The sequence below is a fragment of the Indicator indicator genome, chromosome 5, assembly GCF_027791375.1.
Source record: "Indicator indicator isolate 239-I01 chromosome 5, UM_Iind_1.1, whole genome shotgun sequence".
Lineage (NCBI taxonomy): Eukaryota > Metazoa > Chordata > Aves > Piciformes > Indicatoridae > Indicator > Indicator indicator.
The window spans coordinates 13,617,115-13,637,292 of NC_072014.1; the positions used below are offsets into that span (position 1 = coordinate 13,617,115).

At 49.4% G+C, this 20,178-nt stretch overlaps 2 protein-coding genes across 2 annotated transcripts; one reads left to right on the forward strand and one right to left on the reverse strand.

Annotated features, from left to right (window-relative positions):
* The first annotated feature begins 1,962 nt into the window (after positions 1-1,962).
* ITGB2 (integrin subunit beta 2) lies at positions 1,963-8,125 on the forward strand. The gene is made up of 15 exons (XM_054380866.1): positions 1,963-2,017; positions 2,329-2,417; positions 2,710-2,893; positions 3,279-3,449; positions 3,688-3,929; positions 4,259-4,414; positions 4,605-4,700; positions 4,841-4,930; positions 5,266-5,403; positions 5,658-5,842; positions 6,456-6,700; positions 6,934-7,153; positions 7,305-7,510; positions 7,623-7,789; positions 8,063-8,125. Exons 1-15 carry the CDS (start codon positions 1,963-1,965, stop codon positions 8,123-8,125), a joined length of 2,307 nt encoding a protein of 768 aa, XP_054236841.1.
* Positions 8,126-10,567: 2,442 nt separating this feature from the next.
* Positions 10,568-20,178, reverse strand: KMO (kynurenine 3-monooxygenase). The gene is made up of 15 exons (XM_054380946.1): positions 20,125-20,178; positions 19,013-19,082; positions 17,368-17,465; positions 16,819-16,908; positions 16,524-16,572; positions 15,718-15,805; positions 14,907-15,072; positions 14,357-14,428; positions 13,668-13,789; positions 12,176-12,323; positions 11,662-11,719; positions 11,466-11,548; positions 11,097-11,198; positions 10,944-11,003; positions 10,568-10,735 (listed from the first exon to the last, which is right to left on the reverse strand). The coding sequence occupies exons 1-15, from the start codon at positions 20,176-20,178 to the stop codon at positions 10,568-10,570; spliced, it is 1,428 nt and encodes a 475-aa protein (XP_054236921.1).

Below are 20,178 nucleotides of genomic sequence, written 5' to 3' on the forward strand. Positions count from 1 at the left end.
GATGGCACTTAGCAAAGTTGGCAGGAGCCAGGGGGTGGTTGGTTTCCCGTTCAGGACAATGTCAGAGCTATTTCAAAACTGATTACTTGTTTTTCAGATGCTGTGTCTAACATTGCTAAAAAGGGCAATGCTTTTTCATCCTTTGTGCTTTCTTACTCCTTTTTCCTCTTCTAACAAATTCCTCTTTCTCACTTCCCCATGTGTCCATGTTGCAAGGCCACTACTCTGTTGTGTTTTGCTTCAGAGCTGAGGTGGAGGGAAGGCATCACGAGAAATTACAGCATTAATGAACATGATCTCACTGACAGCACAGGATGAACGTTGAAAAATCACTGCCCAAGAGTTACTCAGCCAGATTTATGGATAGCATAAATTTCTGGGATATGGAGGTGTGCTTTGGGGCAAGAAGTGGTAGTATGAGCAGCTAGTCTCTACCATGCTCGAAAATGCTGATGTAACTGAGGATAGCAAGTACTTGTGGGGTTTGGGTGATGTGCTGAGAGTCCTTCCCTGCGTGCCAGTAAGAAATGCAGTCACCTCCCCAGCCCCAGTGTTGCCCCAAGTCCAGGTTTTTTACCTGATATGCAGAGACTAATCAAAACACAGAACTGAGACACTTGTTGTATTCCAGTTCTGAGCAGAAGGTGACAATGCCACAAAGCTTGCACACCAGTTGAAATTCACGGCAGATGTTCGTACAATAAAATGCATTGGTCACCTTATCTCTTATTTCATCTTAAAGGTACAGCTACCTCTAAATTCAGTACACATGCTCCAAGGGTAAGGGTGCTACAGGGGTAGGAGGCTTCTCTAGCTAGGAGGTGTGGTTTTTCATATTATAATTATATTATAATCAGATTAAACCAGATAAAGGTTGTATTTGGTTTCATCAGCTATCAATATGTCCAAGATCACCCTTCTAGGTACAATACTCATGGTTTATGCCAACAGCTGTTGATTTAAGGACTAATCCCAAGGCTTTGTTCTAAGGAACCCTTTGTTCTGGCCACCTTAGTTTCAAAACAGGCTTTTCTTGGTTACCTTTGTCATTCTGTAGTTACCTGATTTGGACAATTGGACCTTTTTCTGGGCACCTCCAGGGTTAGGCCCCCCACCCATGGCATCACATCCCAGTCCCACTCCCCACACAGGATTGACTACAACACCCCATCCTTGCACATTGTGCAGCCTGATGGTTGCCACACCAGCAGACTAGACCAGTGTGAGCCAGCCTCTCTGCTTCCCTCACAGATAGGACTGCAGCTCTCCCAGGATGTCGATCACCCACGCTATGATGTTGGAAACCCTTGCTTGTTGTCTTTCCTCAGCAGGAAAAATTATCTTACTTCACTACATGAAATGATTAATTTTCCTGATGAATCAGTCAAATAGGAAACAAGTAGTAATGGGCTTTTTCTCCCATATATCTAGTATGACATGCTAGTTAATTAATAAAAATTATTCTTTTGTTAATTTTTATTCCCATTCCTGTAAAAAATATCTCAAAACAGAAGCTGGAAAAACTCACATCTAGTGGAAACTAAACTCAGTTCTTGAGGTTTTTCAATATTACAAAGATAATATTGTATAGGTCAAAGAATCTGGATAAACACTACACCAAGCTTTGCAGCAGTTCATCTGAATGCATAGCAAGTTCCCAATCTGCCTACCTCCACATTTTGTCTAAAAGGTGCGATTTTGGAAATGTTTTCTTTTTCTGTATGAGCACGCAAGCACCCAGCCTGAGTCAGCTCAAATGCCAGGGGCCCCCTGCCCTGGACCCAGCTGCTCAACTCTCAGAGCTGTGGCAGGGTCATGCTTTCAGGCTCTATCTGCAGTGGGACACCAGTGGGAAGGACACCCATGCCCTGGGGCCACTGTCCTCTGCAAGGTGCAAGGGCTCCCTTCCCTGCAACTGCCATGCACCAGGTGATCACAGGGATGCTTCTTTTCTTGCAGAAAATGTTGCGTGACTGGCTGCTGGTCGTAACCTGGGTGCTGCTGCTGGTGACAACAGGTGAGCCTGACCTGCTCTTCCTCACTGCCTACCTCTTGGTACCTTATGTGGGCAGTAAAATAGCAGTGGGAAGTCAAATGCTGCCCAGCAGTGGCAGGAACATGGCATTGAGAGGTGTGCAAGCACCAGATACTGCATTTCCCGGGACTGGGAGTTAACTTGAGCCAGCACAGCTGAGGACCCTGACAGGGTGGGCTCAGAACAACATGGATGCCCAGTGCTGGGTGTCACAGTACCCTGTGGCTGCTGCTGCTGAAGGCCAGTCTCCTCCTAGTGCCCCTCATGCCAAATCTCTCTTATCTCCATTTAAGTCTTTGCCATGGGGTGTCCCAAGATCAAAGTGGCAACATGCAAGGACTGCATCCAGTCTGGTCCTGACTGTGCCTGGTGCAAGAATCCGGTAGGTCTATAGCCTCTTCTGTTGTCAGCCCCCAGTGGTCACCTAATAGGCAGCAGGGTGGTCACCCTACCTGCCTGGCTCTGCCCATGGTGGAGAGGGGAAACTCTGTCTTGGGAGTGTTTCCTGTCCTATGTGGTGGATGGAGCCAGGAGGGATCTGACAGACAGAACGCTTCAGCCCTCCTTTCTCCATCAATACCCTGGAGACCCAGGCTGGGTAAGCTGGGTCATCTTTTAAAGAGCCTGTTCATTTCCTGCTTCTCTGATTTTTTCCTATTGATGTTGCAACACAGAGTTTCACCAAAGCTGGTGAGCCAGACTCCGTCCGCTGTGACACCATCGAGCAGCTGCAGCAGAGGGGATGCCCACGCAATGAGATTGAGTTTCCAGTCAGCATCATTACAAGAACACAGGACAGTCCCTTAAGCAATGAGATACAGCTGAGTCCTCAGAAGGTGCACCTGAAATTGAGAATAGGTACAGTCTACCTGGTGTTCCAAATGCCCTTCTTCTTGCCCTCTGGCTCAGTACAGACCTGGCAGTCTGTCACAGCCTGCATTTAAGTCATAGAATGCTTTGAGTTGGAAGGGACCTTTCAAATTCATCTAGTTCAAACCACCTGCATGAGCACGGACATCTTCAACTAGATCAGGCTCCTCAGAACCCCCATCCAACCTGACTTTGAATGTTTGCAGGAATGGGACATTCACACCCTCTCTGAGCAACCCGTGCCAGTGTTTCACCACTCTCATAACAAAATTTTCTTCCTTCCAAAAAAGAGGAGGATCCTGGTAGGGCATGGGGGATGTGGGGAGATGGGAGCCACAGCACAACAACTGATCCTGGCATCCCTGTCCCACAGGCCAGCCTGCTGAATTTGAGGTGAAGTTTCGCCGTGCTGTGGGATACCCCATTGATCTCTACTACCTGATGGACCTCTCTTACTCTATGCTGGATGACCTGGAGAAGGTGAAGAAGCTGGGAGGGGAGCTGCTAAGAGCACTAGAGAGTACCACCCCTTCTCGTCGCATAGGTGAGCCTGTCTCCCGCATAGAAGCCTGGCACAGCTATATGCTGGTAGGAAGAGCTACAGGGCTGGAGTGGGATGCAGGAAGTGGGCAGCATGTCCCATCCTATTCAAGGCTGGAGCATGTGCCAAGGCAAGGGATGTGGACCTCAAAAGCCAGCAGATTGTTCATCCCCTGTGATGCAGGGATACCTGCTGCTCCATGCCACACCTGCCCATGACATGGCAGTCTTGGATGCCCTAGGGTTTGGCTCCTTCGTGGACAAGACAGTTCTGCCCTTTGTGAACACACACCCCGAGAAGCTGCAGAACCCCTGCCCCAACAAGGACGAGCAGTGCCAGCCTCCGTTCGCCTTCAAGCACATCCTCTCACTGACCGACAATGCCAAGAAGTTTGAGAGTGAAGTGGGGAAGCAGTTCATCTCAGGGAACCTTGACGCCCCAGAGGGGGGACTGGATGCCATGATGCAGGCTGCAGTGTGTGGGGTGAGTCCCTGTGTCTGCCTTACTGCCAACATGAGGCCTGTGACCTACGCTCCCAGACTGTCCCCTCAGGAGGTAGCTCTGCCCCTCTCCACGTAGGCTCTGGAAGCTCATTGTGTGTAAGCCCTCATTCAGTAGCAGGGCAGGTTAGTCTGGGGAAGTACAAGACATCTTACCCCAGAGCCTCCTGACCCTGGTCTCCTGCAACCCACCTCCCCCATATCCCCTGCTTCACACTCTGGCTGACACAAGACTTTGACAAAGGCCATACCATGCCCACTGGCACTGTCCTCCCAGCCCTGCTCAGGGACAGGTTTCTGTGCCTCTTACAGGACTTGATCGGCTGGCGCAACGTGACTCGCTTGCTGGTGTATGCTACCGATGATGGCTTCCATTTTGCTGGCGATGGCAAGCTTGGGGGCATCCTAACACCCAACGATGGCCAGTGTCACTTGGAGGACAACATGTACAAAAAAAGCAATGAGTTTGTAAGTACCCAGGGACTATTCAGCAGCTTCACAATCTCAGCCTCATTCCCCCCGGTAGAAAAAATACCATGTAAAAAACCTGCTGCTGAGACCAAAAGGTCACCATAATTTGAGCCACAAAACCCAAACTGTCTACCCTTCTGCTAGTGAGGGAGATCACACTGAGTGCAGGATCCCTCTCTCCACCTAGGACTACCCATCTGTTGGCCAGTTGGTCCAGAAACTTACTGAAAACAACATTCAGCCCATTTTTGCTGTCACCAGTAAAGTAGTGGATGTTTACAAGGTAAAGCTACTTCATATGGTCCAGGTGCCACCCATCCCTTCCCATGGGAGCAGAAACAGCTGTGAGTGACCTCCTGCTGCTGTTTGCTGCTCCACCATCATATGGGGTGGACCAATCAGCTCTTTGCTCTCTATTGGCAGAAACTCAGTGAGATGATCCCAAAGTCAGCAGTGGGAGAGCTGGATGAGGACTCCAGCAACATCATTGATCTCATCAAGGAGGCCTACAAGGTAATTGATAGAGGTGGCTGTGTTTCAGCAGTCTGGCAGGGCTCAGAGCCGGGAAAGGTGTCCTTCACATGTCCTCAATGTCAAAGAGCAGTTTTGACCAGGGCTTTGAGTACAGGACATGCTGAGTCCCTCGGCCCACAGCAAGCAAGAGGTTACTGCCTCTCCAATGCTATCACCTGCCTTTCCAGAACTACCCCGGGCAGCTGAGATGCCAGCCCGGGGTGCTCCCTGTCCCCTATCTCCTGGACTGGAGGGAGGCCCCAGCTGCAACCCCACACCTCCTTGCTTTGGTCTCCTCTCGGACTGATGCCACTTTCTCCACCATTTCTCTGCAGAACCTCTCTTCCCGGATCATCCTGGACCACTCCACCCTGCCGGACACCCTGGGTATTAAATACGACTCCATGTGCAATGACGCTGTCAACTTGGACAAAGAGAGAGGGCAGTGCGACAATGTCAAGATCAATGAAGAGGTACACTTCCTCATAGCAGGAATGTCCTGCAGCTCACAAGGTTCCTGGTGCTGATCCTTTTTTACAGCAGGCACCCAACCTATTGTTCCAGGCTGCTTACATTAATACCAAGAGTGTCCAAAATGCTTCATGATGGAGGGATTCTCCATTGCACTGGATGTGCATGTGCTCAGCCTGGAGCTAATACCTCCATCCCATTGCTAAAGCTACCCGATGGCCTTGGGCTCTTTTCTTTTTCACTCTACTCTTTCTAGATCACTTTCAAGGTGAAAGTCACAGCCAAGGAGTGCATCACAAGCCAGTCCTTCACCATTCGGCCGCTGGGCTTCACAGACACTCTCACTGTTCACCTGGACAACAACTGCAATTGCAACTGCAATGAGCAGCCAGACCCAACCACCTGCAATGGGAAAGGCAGGATTGTCTGTGGGATATGTAGGTATGTGCTGTCCCTCTAAAACACCATTTCAAACTCTGCAAGAGCTGGGGACCTGCTGGGAGAGAGCTTGGCTTTGTACCTAATTTATTTATAGAGGCAGGTTATGTTGTTGGAGGCAGTGATCTCTCTCTACTGCTAGTGGAACCTCTGCTGCTTTCCTAAGGGCATCCATTTGCCCACCCATCCATCCAATTAATCGTTCATGAAGCCTCCCATTGACCATCCTACAGACACAGATTTCTGCAGAAATCTCTCAAAACCCCACTTCTGGGCTGCAGTTCACACAGTGCACTTACTTCTTCATGCCAATTTGGTGGTAGGGAGAGGAAAAGACTGGGTTTCCTCAGGAAATAGTCAGATCTCCTTTGTCAAAGGTTTGGAAATGATAAACACAACAATAATTTCCAGGCAACCATTTGGTGTTACAAATGCAACTGTGAGGATAGCAGCATTTATGAGGTTTCTTCGCCATCATCTGCCCTGCTCCAGCACAGACTTTGCACCAACGTGCTGTGGTTGGTTTTTGGCAAGGCTGTCCCAGATTTGCAGTGCTTTGGCTGAAGTGATTTCTTGTGGCCACTAACCCAGGCTTGCTCCTCTCGTTTGATGGCAGCTGCAATTCTGGCTATACAGGGAAGAACTGTGAGTGTGATACCAAAGGCAAGACAAGCAAGGAGCTGGAGAGCAGCTGCCGGAAGGACAACAACTCAATGATCTGCTCGGGGCTGGGGGACTGTGTGTGTGGTCAGTGCATCTGTCACACCAGCAACACGCCCAACAAGCAGATCTATGGCACCTTCTGCGAGTGTAACAACATGAACTGCGAGTTTCACAATGGCTTCCCCTGTGGTGGCAGAGGTGATGCATCTGCATTATGGGGTCTGCACTGTGGCACTATTCAGAAATATTAAAACCCCAGGGAGATGCTGCCTTTGCCTGCCAGAATGCAAGTGGGTGGGTTTGGCGGCCCTGGGTCCCACTGCACCAGTCTGCAGGGCCTCCTTCATCATGCTTTGGAGAGTCCTGGGTGGGTGAGGCAGGGTGACCTGACTCTCTGTACGATCTTGGTCTCAAAAGTTCTTCCCCTGCAGAACGTGGGACATGTGACTGCGGGGAGTGCAAGTGTGAACCTGGGTACCAAGGCAGTGCCTGCCAGTGCGAGAAGTCAACAGATGGCTGCTTGAATGAGCGTGGGAACGAGTGCAGCCACCGTGGGACCTGCCATTGCAACCGCTGCCAGTGCCAGGAGGGATACCAGCCCCTCTTCTGCGAGGACTGCCCCACCTGCCCCTCGCCCTGTGGAAGATATTTGTGAGTGGCATACCTGGAAAAGGCACAAGGGGTAGGGGGGGTGGCCTGGGGGAGGATCCTCAACCCCCTACCTCCTAGACAGGTGCAAGCCAAAGCCGGGTGAGAGGGCCTCTGCCCCGGCAAAGCTGAGCTGTGGTTGCCTATTTTGTAGCCCCTGTGTAGAGTGCAAGGCCTTCCTGAGCGGCCCCTTTGAGAAGAACTGCTCCCAGGCCTGCCCCAAGATACAGGTGGTCAAGGAGTTAAAGGGGGTGAGTAGGCAGTGTAGGGAGAAGGACTCCCAGAACTGCTGGATCTCCTTCCATATGGTCCAGGAGGATGGCGACGAGATATACACTGTCACCGTTGATCCTGATAAAGGTACCTTAGCCCTGCTTCTCCTGCTCCTCTGCAGGCAGGCTGCCAGCTCTGCCATGGTGGTCTTGCCACCTTGCCAGCGGCTGCAGCTGGATGCTGGTCTTCTGTCCAACAGAGTGCCCGGAGCCTCCTAACATTGCATTGATCGTGGGCAGCAGCATTGCTGGAGTGGCCCTCATCGGCCTGGTGCTCCTGCTGATCTGGCGGCTCTTGACAGAGCTGTTTGACCGCCGGGAATTCCGACGGTTTGAGAAGGAGAAATCCAAGGCCAAGTGGAACGATGTAAGAGAGTGGTGCTGGGGTGTGCTGTGAAGCTCATGAACTTGTGGAGGAGACACCTGCAGGGGATGGCCTCTCCAGAGGGTAGACCTCAGCCTTCCTCACTGGGCAGTTTTGCAGCTTGGATGGATTCTGCACAATGCTAAAGCAGCCTGTGGGATCTTCTGGCAACACTGTCTGCAGTGTCAGTGGTGGGAGGGGTGGGTTAAGTAATGGTCTGCTGAAAATCCAATACAGCACAACAATGCTATAACAACACTTCTTCTCTCCCTTCAGGCTGATAACCCCCTCTTCAAGAGTGCTACCACCACTGTTGTAAACCCCAGATTCAATGAATAATGAAGCAAAGCAACCCCTGGAAACATTAGAACCCTTCAGATAAGGAAATTCCAAACTAAGGAAATCTCAAACTAAGGCTCTCACCCCTTCTTCTTTATCCTGTTGGTTCCCTTCTTCCAAGAAGCCACCAATGCGTTAGGTACAGTCCAAGGAGCTACACCATGCATGTCTTCTGGCACAGTGCTTGATGGCTGAGTTAGCAGATCTAGGAGAAGGGAACAGACACAGCTTTGCCATGGATGATATTGCAGAGCAGGTCTCACACACAGGCACACACAGTGACTCTGGTACCAATTACAAACTGTCTCAGCTCTTGATGCTAACTTTGCCTTCTGGCAGGAGTCTTGGACACCAAGCCCCAAATCCAGCCGAGTGCACAGAGTGCTTCCAGCTTTGATATGGAGTTGGAATTTCAGAACTGCCATTTCCTTTCTGCTCTAGCAGAATCTGCTTCCTGGCTACTCCATGCCTTCTACTGCTGCATTGGTCTGCACCACTATGTTTGCACTAGTTCCTGAAGTGCTTGCAATGGATGTGGAGAGCACTCCAAGCTAGCAGTCTGTTCTGGTGGATGCAAAGAGGTGATGTGCCCTAAGAGCTAGTGGGCACCTGTACCTGAAGATGAAGAGTGGCTGGGCAACATGCACTAAATCTTTTCCAAATCATCGTCTGCTTCCTGGTGTTGCTCCCTTCTCAGATCTACCTCAGGAAAGGTTCTACTTGGGCTCCTGCATGTTTGGCTTACCTCTGCCAGGTCCTGAGCCCTCTGCATGACAAGAAGGCAAAGAAGCAACTGTTTGAAATATCATCACCAAGTGCATGAAACATTGCTCAGAGCTCTGCCACAGCTTCCACCACCCCTTTGTGAGCATATCAGACATGCCAAGGGACAGGCCTGCAAAAGACTGGGCAGTACTGGGTGCATCTCCAGCACTTTTCCAAACCATGCAGAGCAGCTGATTACTCTTTTATTGTGGGATCATTCTTGTCAAATAGTGGTACAATTTCATATTTGTTTTAACAAAGTTTGGTGACAGTTTGCCTATAGCTATATTATGCCACACCTTTCTCTCTGAAGAGGTTTCTTGTTAATAAAAAGTAATATATAAAGTAAACAGATCTGTCCTGCTAAGCATCAAGTGTAAGGGCAGCTGCTGAAGCATTCATCAACCTGATACAGCAAAATCCTATCACTGCTGCTAGCATGTCTCATAGACACAGCGCCCAGGAAAGATGCTGACCAGAGGAACAAACTAACTGTCTTTTACACTAATTTGCCATCTACATCCTGAAAGGTGCTCCCCTGCAAGCCAAAAATTTCTCATTATATGAAACAAACCAGTTCTTGTTCCTGCCCACCTGCTGGCAGCTATTAAACAAGAGTGGCTGTACTGTGTCAGATATGGGGTTAATTCGGGCCATTTTGCTGTTCTTCAACAGTGATTGTGAGAGTCTAGGCCAAGGTAAGAAGAAATAAAGTGTTTCTGATACTCCCTCCAGTACTGTTCCAGCCTGCAGCTATTTTTGGTTCAAGGACCCCCAACACAGTGTAGGTCCCATGTGCCATGTGCCTGGCTGCCTAAAGACACCAGAGGCACCTGCAAGAGCTCGGGGTCATGGATGTGATGCCCATTGCTAGGGACTAAGGCAGGGACTGTTGTAGATTAGATAAAGAGACTATCCCCCTCGTCACCAGCTGCAGGTCTTACTGCTGGTGTAGTGTGTGCAGTACAAGTACAACTACATACATGCCACAGAGGACAGGTAGAGAAAATCATTGAGGCATCTAAACTTTGAAACAAGAAAGAAATATGATCAGCACTTGCATTAGACAGAACTTTAGGCACATGCAAAAGCACAAAGGGAAAATGGTGAGCTGGGAGGGTTGCCCTCCTTTAGTCCAAAGGCTCGGTGATCTCTCTGTGGAATCTTGCTTGCAGAAGGCAGAAGTGTTTCTCAGCCCGGTATGGAGTGACCCTTCCTCCAGGCTCCAAGCACTGCCCCACAAGATGCCTTCTTAACATTGTTTCTTTTCCACCAAGAGTAACTGAACTCTATTTTCTTTTACTCAGGGTGGGGAGAAAGCTGTCTGATTTTCAAGTCAAGTTGTTGACTGGATTGTGGTAAAAGCAAAAGTCAGCTGTCCTGCTGGCTGGGAGGGCCCACACTCCCCTCCCCCCCCCACAGCCCCCAACACACTGCGTTGCTCGAGACAAGGCTGCCGAAATGAGACAGAGGTATGCCTGACCCATAGACCACAGAGGCTCTCTGGACACTCTGTGCTCCTCCTGCCCAGGGAGAGGGATCATCACTGCTTCTGAGGGAACAGAAGGCAGAGGGACTGCAGGAACTGCAAGGCTACATCTCAAGAGAAGCAACAACATCCAGCTAGGCCAACAGCCGTGCCTTCACTTTTATTACAGTCAGGACCTTTCCTTACGTTTAAGCCACTTGTGTGCCAAATGGAAGACTTCCAATATTCTTCAGGTAATGGGACCAGCCCCACAAGTTTGCCATGCAGAAATCCAAGTCCCATGCCAGCCGCTTTATGAGCCAGAAGGTGCCACCCAGTCCTGCTGCCCCCATGACAAAAAGCCCTCGATTAATTATCTGCAAGTGCAAAAAGAAAGCCCAGTGTCAGAGGTGTGTTCTACCCTGCAGCACCAAGTGAAGGCTTCCCACCTGCATCCATGTGGCAATATGCCATCACCAAAGCTCCCCCCTGCAGCAGAGCAAGATGTGACAATCACATGGCATGCAGGATGTGAACATAACGAGGCTTGTGGCATGGGGAGGATGGGCACCACCACTGACCAACCTTTTTCTGCCATTTCCAGCGCTGAACTGCTTCATGGTAGCGAATTCTGGTGAAGGTTACCTAGGAGGGTTGCAGGAGCATGTCAGTGCCTCAAAGCCATCCAGGAGGAGCTTGCGGCAGCTCAGGCAGTGGGGACTGAGGAGCCAGTCTTACCATGGTGTACAGCGGGACAATGGTGGAAGGCATGAGGGTGTGGAGGAAGTTGTCTACGTGCTTCCGGAAAATGAACCACATTGAATTCACGTGCTCACGCATCTGTGACAGAACAACCATCACCCCTTTGCAAGGCATCTTAGCAGAGCTCTCCTGAGTTTGTTAGCTCTCCCACTGCCTGTCCTGGGGGTCACCACAGCGAGCAGAGCCCCTCCAGCCCCAGTGGCATTCCCAAAGAGCTCTTAAAGTCTGCTGGGATGAGAGTCTGACTAGAGTCTTGCCAGAGCCCCTGCCTATTGTGTACATCCTAATAGGGTGCCACCATGTGCATGACCCACAGGACCACAAGTCTGTATGTGGCTCACCTACCTCTACATAGTTGTACATGGCTAAATCTGAGATTGCATGGTCATCTGGAACCCTCAGCCTGGAGAATTCAGGGAGGCAGGCACCTAGGAGAAGAAAGGGGCAGCTCCCGGGCAGCTCCCTAGCCTGGGTATTCAGCTGCCTTTAGCCACAGAGGGATCCTCCTCTGCTCTCTCTCTTCCCCAGCCACCTCACTTACCAAGGTCGTTGTGGAACAGGTCCATTAACTCATCAAACACCAGACAGTCCTCAAAGCCCTTGGAGGAAAATTAGAGGGTAAATAGGCAGAAGGTGCCATGCATTCACAAGAAGTGTCCTCACAGATACTTGGCTAGTGTAGCTGTTCACATGTGCACAGTCCTACTGACCACAGCTTCAGAGCAGGAGTCTTACTCCAGAACACTCTGCCAGGGGGCTTGCAGAGAAATCCAGGGGGTTGCCTTTCCCTGCAGCCTGGGGCTGGCCCCTCCACCCATGCAGCCCTCTGCTGTGTGGGAAGGCAGCACCACTTCCTCATCTCCCTTCCTCCCTGGAGGACAAGCATGGTCTTAGCAAGCAGCCTGAGGGGAGTTCTGCCAAAGCAGAGGGCTGCCAGAGGACTGTGGGACAGGGTGGCCCATGAACTCCATGGAGCTAGCCTCTAAAACTAGGCATTTCTAGGTGAACAGAATTGGGATCCAACTGGCACAGCATGGAATCAGCCATGAACTTACTGCATTCATGCCCTGTCCGTAGAAGGGCACAACGGCATGCGCAGCATCTCCCATCAGCACACACCGGGAACCCAGGTGGTAAGAGGAGCACTTCACAGATACCATGGCCTGGGCTGGCAGCAAAAAGTAATCGTGCTTCAGCTCTCGCCTTCAGGCAAAACAACAGATACTTCATTTATGGGACCACAAGAGACAAGAAAAGCAAATCATGCCATGTCCAAGCTCAGGATGCCAGGGTCATAGGCACTGTCATTGCTGGAGCACAAAACTCAGTCCTACCTGTTAAAGTATTTGTGCTGAGGAAAACGTAGAGGCCATAAAACCCTATTTCATTAACTTCCCCCTATGATCCAAATATTTTGTCTGCTGGTTTTAATCTCTGTGCACAACCTGAGCATATGAGGAGTGTCGTAGGCATCTCAATTCTCTTACCATGAGTGGTGGATAGCAGTCAGTGTAGGAAAGACATATTAGAAGATATCTGAATTTATATGAAGTCCTTTGATATGATCTCCTTAAGAGGAAAGAAAATTGTCTAACATAGCTGAAACTCTTCCTATCAGCCAAAAAAAAAAAAAAAAAAAGCCTGTAACTGATGACTATGTTGCAAAGCAGAAGCATTGGTAGCACAGACTGGAGCTACCAACAGCTAGGGAGCCTCCTTCTCTGCATAAATATGAGGACATGCCAAACAGAGCCATGGCCATCAAGACACATGCTGGTAAGACTGGCCTGGGCCCCCGCTGCCACCAGGGCTCCCAGGAGAAGGAGGATGCTCTGGCTTCATGCTGCTGGCCCCCTCATGCCATTTGCCCAGCAATGAGTGGGTCCTCAATGCGCAGGGAGAAGCAGGCTGCCGGGAAGCGCCTGCTCTTGTGTCTTGAAGCCTTGATGGCTGTTTTAGCCATACAATCAAAAAGAGCCATGCTTTGTCTAGTTAGCACAGTGGGGCTTTTTTTGCCAAGTTCAGATTTTCTCAGTCTGTTAGTTAAAATCTTCACATTTGTGCAACTCGGCTGTCAGAGCAGAGCATGCTATCCTGGCGGAATCAGTCTGCTCAGCCAGCTCTAATGTCAAAACCCCATGGCTTATGAACAGCTAATCCATCCCCTGAGCTCAAAACCTTTACAACACTGGAAAAGCAGTGGGAGGTAATCTGCACTTTGCGCCAGCAGTGGTAGGGCCTGGGCTGTGCTTCCAAGGGACCGAGCAGTGCTTCAGTGCAAGTCCATCAGAAACGGCTACAGGATGGGGCTACATCCTGCTGCTGAGCCTGCTATTCCAGAGTGGATGCAATGCAGAGCTCACTCTGTGTGCTCCCTCCTCCTTCAGATGTACAGGCCGTGGAGATCCACCCGAAAAGTGTTCACAACCTGTTGGCCCACTGGCTTCAGCAGTCTCCATCACCAGGACCCCCAGGTTGGATGGGGATGCATCCCTTGGCTTTGCAGAATTGTGCTGATGAATGATAAAGGGAGATGGGAGCACTTACTCTCCAATGAGGGGGATGGCATCTGGGAAGTATGTCTGGAAAAACCTCAGCACTTGTTCGCCTGTTGTGAGCTTCTCAAAGTCTTCAAAGGGCATGAAGAGTGTGCAGGTGAAGGACTTGTCCTGTCAGCCAAGGAGGAAGGTAAAAAAGAAGACCAGAGCCATAGACACCCTCTGGGACCTGGAGGAGCAGCTCCATGCCCAGTCTGTCACGTGGCAGTTGCAGTGACCCGCCCGAGCAGCAGGTGCGAGTGCCTGTTCACCTGGTTTTCCATGGTGGGTTTGCATGTGCTGGGGGCAGGCAGTGGGGAGGCAGAAACAGGCAGTGTGTGGTCTGCCAGCATGGCCCTGGAGCACTGCCCTGGTACTCCTGTATCTAGTTTAAAACTTCCAGCTACAGAAAGCTGATTTTCAGGAGGTTTGCGTGGGCTCAGATGGGTGGGCAGAGAGCAGTGGCACAGGTACCAGCTCAGTGCTGTGAAGGAGGGATGGATTTAGGGGTCCTGTCCTCCACCAGTACACACCCACACACCCACACCCCCCCACACACCCCTAAGGCTGTGGGACACCTGGCATAGGCTGGGGGTCCCTCCTGGAACATGTTGGCCCTCATAGACCTTGCTATGTGCCTGCTACCACATCCCTACAAGCTCCATCTCACGCCCAGGGAGTCTGGCTGTAGATTATCACCATGTTGGGTAGTGCAATCATCATGAAGGTGTTTCTTGGCCAGATATGGAGGTAGTTTGGTTCCATGGCAAACTGAAAGAGAAGGAAAATTGTCTTGTGTCCCTGCCCTGCTCTTTGTGATTTCCCCAGCACAGCCTCTGGTTCCTCTCCACATCAGCACGCCTATTCCCATCCTTTGTGCCATGAGAAGGCACAGAGCAAAAGCAAGAGGAAAGGATAGGATTAATGAGCAAAAATCTGCTGGTTTGCAGTCACTGATGTTCTCGCAGGCATGTTTCTGTATCCCCAGAACCTCTCAGGGTTAGAGCTAACACACTGATCTGGGGCAGGCTCTCTAGGATTTTTGCAGCCAGGTATGAAAACACTGGCCCCATCACTGGAATAGAGAGAGATGCCTGCCTGCCTTCTCCTAGGAAAGTTTTAATCACTTGTCTGAGACTCAGGTGAGAAATTAGGCTTTTTAGGGCTGTAATAGCAGAGCCACCATGAGAGGAGAGCAGGGTGTCCCACCTGCAAAAGTGGTAGCAGTGCCTGGGACAGGTACACTTACATCTCCATCCTTGGGAGGGATGGTCAGCTCCATATAGCCATGAGGAATGTATGTGTGACTGTAGTTAAAGCGTGTTTGCCTCATGAACTGCTTTCTGACTGTTGAGAAGGCTCCATCACATCCCACAATGAGATCACAGGTAACTTCCAAGGACTGCTGGTCAGAGCTGAAAGCGAGAGAGTTCCTTAAGTCAATCCTGCTATAACACCAGGCTAGCTCAGTACCCATGGGCACAGCAGATCTGCCTTTTGTGCAATGCTGGGGTCACCTCCAGCATTATTAATCTGCTAGGATGAGGAAAGATTTACTTTCACTGACTGAGAATCTCAGCATTAAGATAGATAATTATCCTACAGGTTAGCAAATGCATAACTCTGCCACATCTATCCAAGAATTCAACAGGTACTGGTGGAATAATGCTACTATTTCTTAGAGCCTGCATCCCCGAGTGGATGAGGGACAACCAGAACTTGACACAACTATGAAATAAGGTCATTAGCTGCCCTCTCAGATGAGCAATCTGTCCCTGAAAAACAGTGCTATGGAGACTGGTATGTTTGTTCCCTGCACAGGTCAGCAAGCATGTGCCTAGCCACCTGCCAGGTTGCTGGAGAGTTAGAGTTGCTTAATTTTGTTTCAGCCTCTCAATGAACCCTGCTTTGATGTCTCTCCTTTCTAAAGCTGACACCAAGTTTTGCATGCTGACAAGTAAGATTCAAACTGAGATTACTCAAATATTTGAGGTTTTATGAATGATTAAGCAGAAACTAACTGAACCCAGAACCTGATCCCAGGCTTGCGCAGGGATTACCGTTTTATGGTTAATGTCCCCAACTCTGCATTGCACTCCAGAAGCTTGTGTCCAAAGTACAGTTTAGTGTTGGAATACTTCTCAGCAGCTGTGAAAAGAAAAGATAACTAAAGGTAGAGGGTTGTACTGTAACCCCAAAAATATTTTCAAAGGATCCCTAAATTATAGGGACTTTTGCTATTGCAGAAAATAAGATTGCTGTGCTGAGTGATGGCCAGCAGGCAGGGCACACTAGGACTGTTCTTGGTCATTGCTGGTGAAAACTATTTAAAAAGTGCAAGGAATCTTGCAAAGATTTCTTTCTTCCCCATAATGATATGAATCATTTACCCATTTCCACCATCACGTATTTCAGGATGGGATGTGGTGCCTGTAGTCAGTGGAAAATTGGGGAAAATTTGGCCTGGCCTGGTTCCATACTTTGGCACAGTGCTCCAATTTCCATTTGTTTATGTGCAATCAGGGCTTGCAGGAAATGCCACAAGCCATGGCAAGGCTGAGGAGGTATGTCCTGCTTTGGCTGGTGAAGTTCTGGGAGCAGACACAGGTGCCAGTAGCCAAGAAGCAAAGGCAGCTCCCAGGAGGGCACCTGCAGGAAAGCTGCCTGTGCAAAAAGGCCTTGGGGGGACTTGTTTGACTATCTTTTTGTGTCAGACGAGGAGCAGGAAAACAGCACAGGTTTTCTTCTTAAAAACATAGCTAGTTCAGATCTGCACTGGAGCTCAAAGTCTCCTGTCCATGAGGCAAACCCCAAATCCTCGGTGCACCAGGTGTAAAAGCATTTGCAAACAGACCTGGCAACCTACCTGTTAGCAGCTCCCTGTTCAAGTTTGCTCTGTCCACAGAGAGAATGTACTGCAAGGCAAACAAACATGGGTTTCAGGAGGCATTGCTGAATGATGGTCTGCATGACCTGACAAGAAATGCCACCCTCTCCAAGCAGCACTGTCAAAAGCAGTGGTCATGCAACCCCCTTCCCGCTCACAGCATCGTTTTTAAGAGCATAAGCCCCAGTCTGATCATCACACAGAGCTACAAAAACCATCAGAGTCCCCTTATGCTCTGCAAAGCATCTCTGGAGTGGCAGCATGGGACCAGTACCTGGTTCTTCTTCCCATAGGGGATAGAGTATTTCTTCCCTGAAGGCGTATGTATCCTCCTTGCCCGCATGGGAATGCCTTTGGACACAATCTGAAATGGAAGGGAACACAACCCAGCTTTCTAGCCAACACTGAGATGCTAAGGGGAAGCCACAGGCTACCCATATTCCTCCACTGTGAGCAGAATGGGATGCTCTCTCTTCACATATTTTCATGTGTTTACCCAAGCTACTGGAGAAAATTTTACAGGGCTGTCAATGCTAAGTCACTGTATTTTACTGAGATTACTTACACGCCCATTCTCATTAAAATGAGGACAAAATTATTTTTTGATAGAACTGACATAAAATATACTGTGGTGTTTGTTGGTCAGGGCAGTGGATGATAGCCAGATTACCTCCTGTGCTGGGATATAAGGTGTGGAAGCAGAGTTATTTCTGTGATAGCCTCTGTGTGCTTGGGGAGCGTGAGAGAGCCCATCCATTGCCAGATGAAGTCAACAGAGTTCTAATCACAGAGACCCCATCGCTGACAGAAGCTCCCAGGGTACCTGCTCTTCCATCCCCACAGCTCGGAGGGCTTGGCGTCCTCTGTGAGATAGGGCCAGGTTAATGCTCCTGCCACGGCTAAAGCTGGCCACCCGGATATCTGCATGGAAAGAGCAGCTGGTTATGGAGACACTAATACCACAGCCTGGTGCAGGTGGCATCTCCCAAAATCCCTGCAGCAACAGCAGGCAGGACACTGGGGAGTCCCCATCTCCCCATTCTGCATGCAGAGAGGGCAGGTATCAAAACCATGCTTAGCTGTTGAGGAGGCAGCTGAGTGAAGTCAAGGGCTACTTTCCCCATAGCACCTGGAAGAAATAGCTTCAGCCAAGTGCTGCAAAGAGAATGCTGGATCCTGATGGCTCCCCACAGTGCCAGAGGGCACGTTATCACTAAGAGCTCTTTCCCCTCTAAGTGGAGAGAGATGAACAGTGAATGCCTGGCAGTTTCTGCTGAGACTCACAGACTGATGCCTGTCAGGACACTGGTAGGTCACCTTCTCCATTGCTGTTCAGATGGAAATATCTCAGTACTGGCCTGTTCCTGCTCCAGATGACTTCACTCAGGCTTCCCAGATTGTCCAGCAAGTACTTGTGGCAAAGCCTCATTCCAATAGCTTTAATGGTTGTATGTCAATATAAGCAGTGGGCCAAAAAACCAGAAGTGGTAACATCCATCTGATTCAGAAGGCAGGTAAAAGCAAACAGAGGCTTCCTGAACCTATGATACTTCTAGCATATACAGCAACCAGCAAAGAACTTAACAGACCATGGTCAAAGCCATTTGCCCTTGCTCTGAGCCTGCAGCCTGCTGGCATGACTTGGAGCTGACTGCTCAGATTCTCTGTATCTGCAGCCAGGCCCCAGCACTGTGCAGAGGACTTGGGATGGGCACAGCTGGGAGCCATGCACCAGAACTGCCTGTCTCGATGTCTGCCCAAACAGGAACAGTTACCAGAGAGACCACATGTTAGAATGGACTTCTTCCCTTCACTGCACATTTGAGTTGAGTTTCACTTTCCATAGGCCCATTCTCATCTGTTGCTTGGCTTGCCATCTCTGTACAGGCTTTGTCTGTCAGCTGATAGACACTGAAGGTGAAAAACTTCTCTTCCTCTCAGCCAGAGCCTGGGCTCTGAATCATCATTTCTTTCTGGTGATGGCCTTCCAAAGCTGGAGGCTTCCTGAAAGCACTCCATCTCTCCTACTCCTTGCTCCGTTAGCCTTCCTCAGCACCAATGGCAGTCAAGTCAGTGCTTTTAGCCCTAAAATAGATGCCATTGCCTCTGACTTCTAACTGAGCTTGGTTCAACAGCATTGTGCTGTAATTCTTTGTGCAGAGCCAAAATTTCAAAGGCGAGGATTTGAATCAACATTTAAGCCAATAATATAAAAAAGGGCATCATTTTAGTAGATGAAGGGTGGGCTGCCTCCACACAAGACAACATATTTCAAATAAATGCATCCCCAGCCCTGGAGCCAAAGGGAAGAGTGAAGAAGCATATCCCCAAAGTGACACACTTACAGATTTCATTTTCTTTCTACAGTTTCAGTGAGTTCACATAGCTTTTCTTTTGCTTCTCCAAGAACTGTTATCAGTAAAAGGACAGCAACATCAATAAAGCACTAATGATTGGGCTGAACTTACCTTCTCTGGCTTCATAAACATCAACATGGAAACCTCGTTTAGCAAAGAAACAGGCATTTAATGCACCCACCTGCAAGAGAAGGATCAGGTATGGTGTATGAAGTGTTTCACTAGCAGTGTATCACGTATTACTACTGAGATGTGCTAAGAGAAATCAGGAGTCAGAGGATGCAGCTCAGCATATACAGGAAGACCCTTTGATCAAGAACCTTCGAGGACTTCCTCCTGGAGAAAAGTCCTGTGGCACTCCTGATGTACCTGCAGATCCTCCAAGACAAAAGGCACACATCAAAACTCATTGTATGACATCATACTTGTTTACATGCAGTGATTAACTGCAGCAGGGCTAAATCACTCAGCCAGAGACAACAGGAGCTGCTGGTACAGGAAAGTCCCCTGCTCCTCTCTGGACTATATCTTCCTCCATAGAACTCAAGGTGCTGCATCGTTCTCTTGGGAACAAAGTGGGGGAAGATAGACTTGTGGAAAAGCAAGGTGTTGCCTTAAAAAGAACATCATTCTTATGTTCTGCTTGTTATTTAAAGAGATGGCTGTCTTTTTCTTGGTTCATTTCCATCATTAATCATTGACAGAACTACATTGTATGTCATCACTCTTTTCCAGCAGCATGGTGACCAAGAAGCTAATGGCTGAAATGTTAGAAGAGAAATTTAAGTGCTGCAGTGTTCCGTGATGTCCTTTAGAGTCAGACCACCCTGCAAGTGCCAGTGGATGAAATTCATTCCCAGGCAAAAGTGGGCAGAGGAAGGCATTTCCTCTTAGCCTAGTGTTTGCCCACCCTCAGTCCTCACAAAACATTTCATGTTAGTGACTTGGTTAAAGCCCAAAATGGCTGAGAGGCAGAAGGATCTGGCAGCCCAAATGAGGACTGTTATTTGGTGTACCTGGGCACCATTGCTTCACCTCCCAAATCTCTTCCTCTGAGAAAAGAACTCCTGGTGGCAGGATGTAGTTGTGCATACCATTTAAGGTAAGTGCCAACTGCAGGAGGAATGATTTTAACAAAAACATTCACCTCACATCCAAGCAATGCTTTTACAGCCCCAGCTCACTGGCAAACACAATCACACAGCAGCTAAATTGTTTCCTACCAGACCACCGCCAACAATGGCAACTCTTTTCCTCCATGGGTCACCACACTCCAT

Excerpts from the sequence above, each read along its gene's own strand:
- ITGB2 (XM_054380866.1), top strand. The coding sequence starts at position 1,963 with ATGTTGCGTGACTGGCTGCTGGTCGTAACCTGGGTGCTGCTGCTGGTG. Across the intron at positions 2,418-2,709 it reads GTGCCTGGTGCAAGAATCCG|AGTTTCACCAAAGCTGGTGA; the intron begins GTAGGTCTATAG and ends GTTGCAACACAG. Across the intron at positions 4,415-4,604 it reads ACAAAAAAAGCAATGAGTTT|GACTACCCATCTGTTGGCCA; the intron begins GTAAGTACCCAG and ends CTCTCCACCTAG.
- KMO (XM_054380946.1), bottom strand. The coding sequence starts at position 20,178 with ATGGAGTGTGGTGACCCATGGAGGAAAAGAGTTGCCATTGTTGGCGGT. Across the intron at positions 17,466-19,012 it reads TGTTTATGAAGCCAGAGAAG|ATATCCGGGTGGCCAGCTTT; the intron begins GTAAGTTCAGCC and ends CTTTCCATGCAG. Across the intron at positions 14,429-14,906 it reads TCCCTCCCAAGGATGGAGAT|TTTGCCATGGAACCAAACTA; the intron begins GTAAGTGTACCT and ends CTTCTCTTTCAG.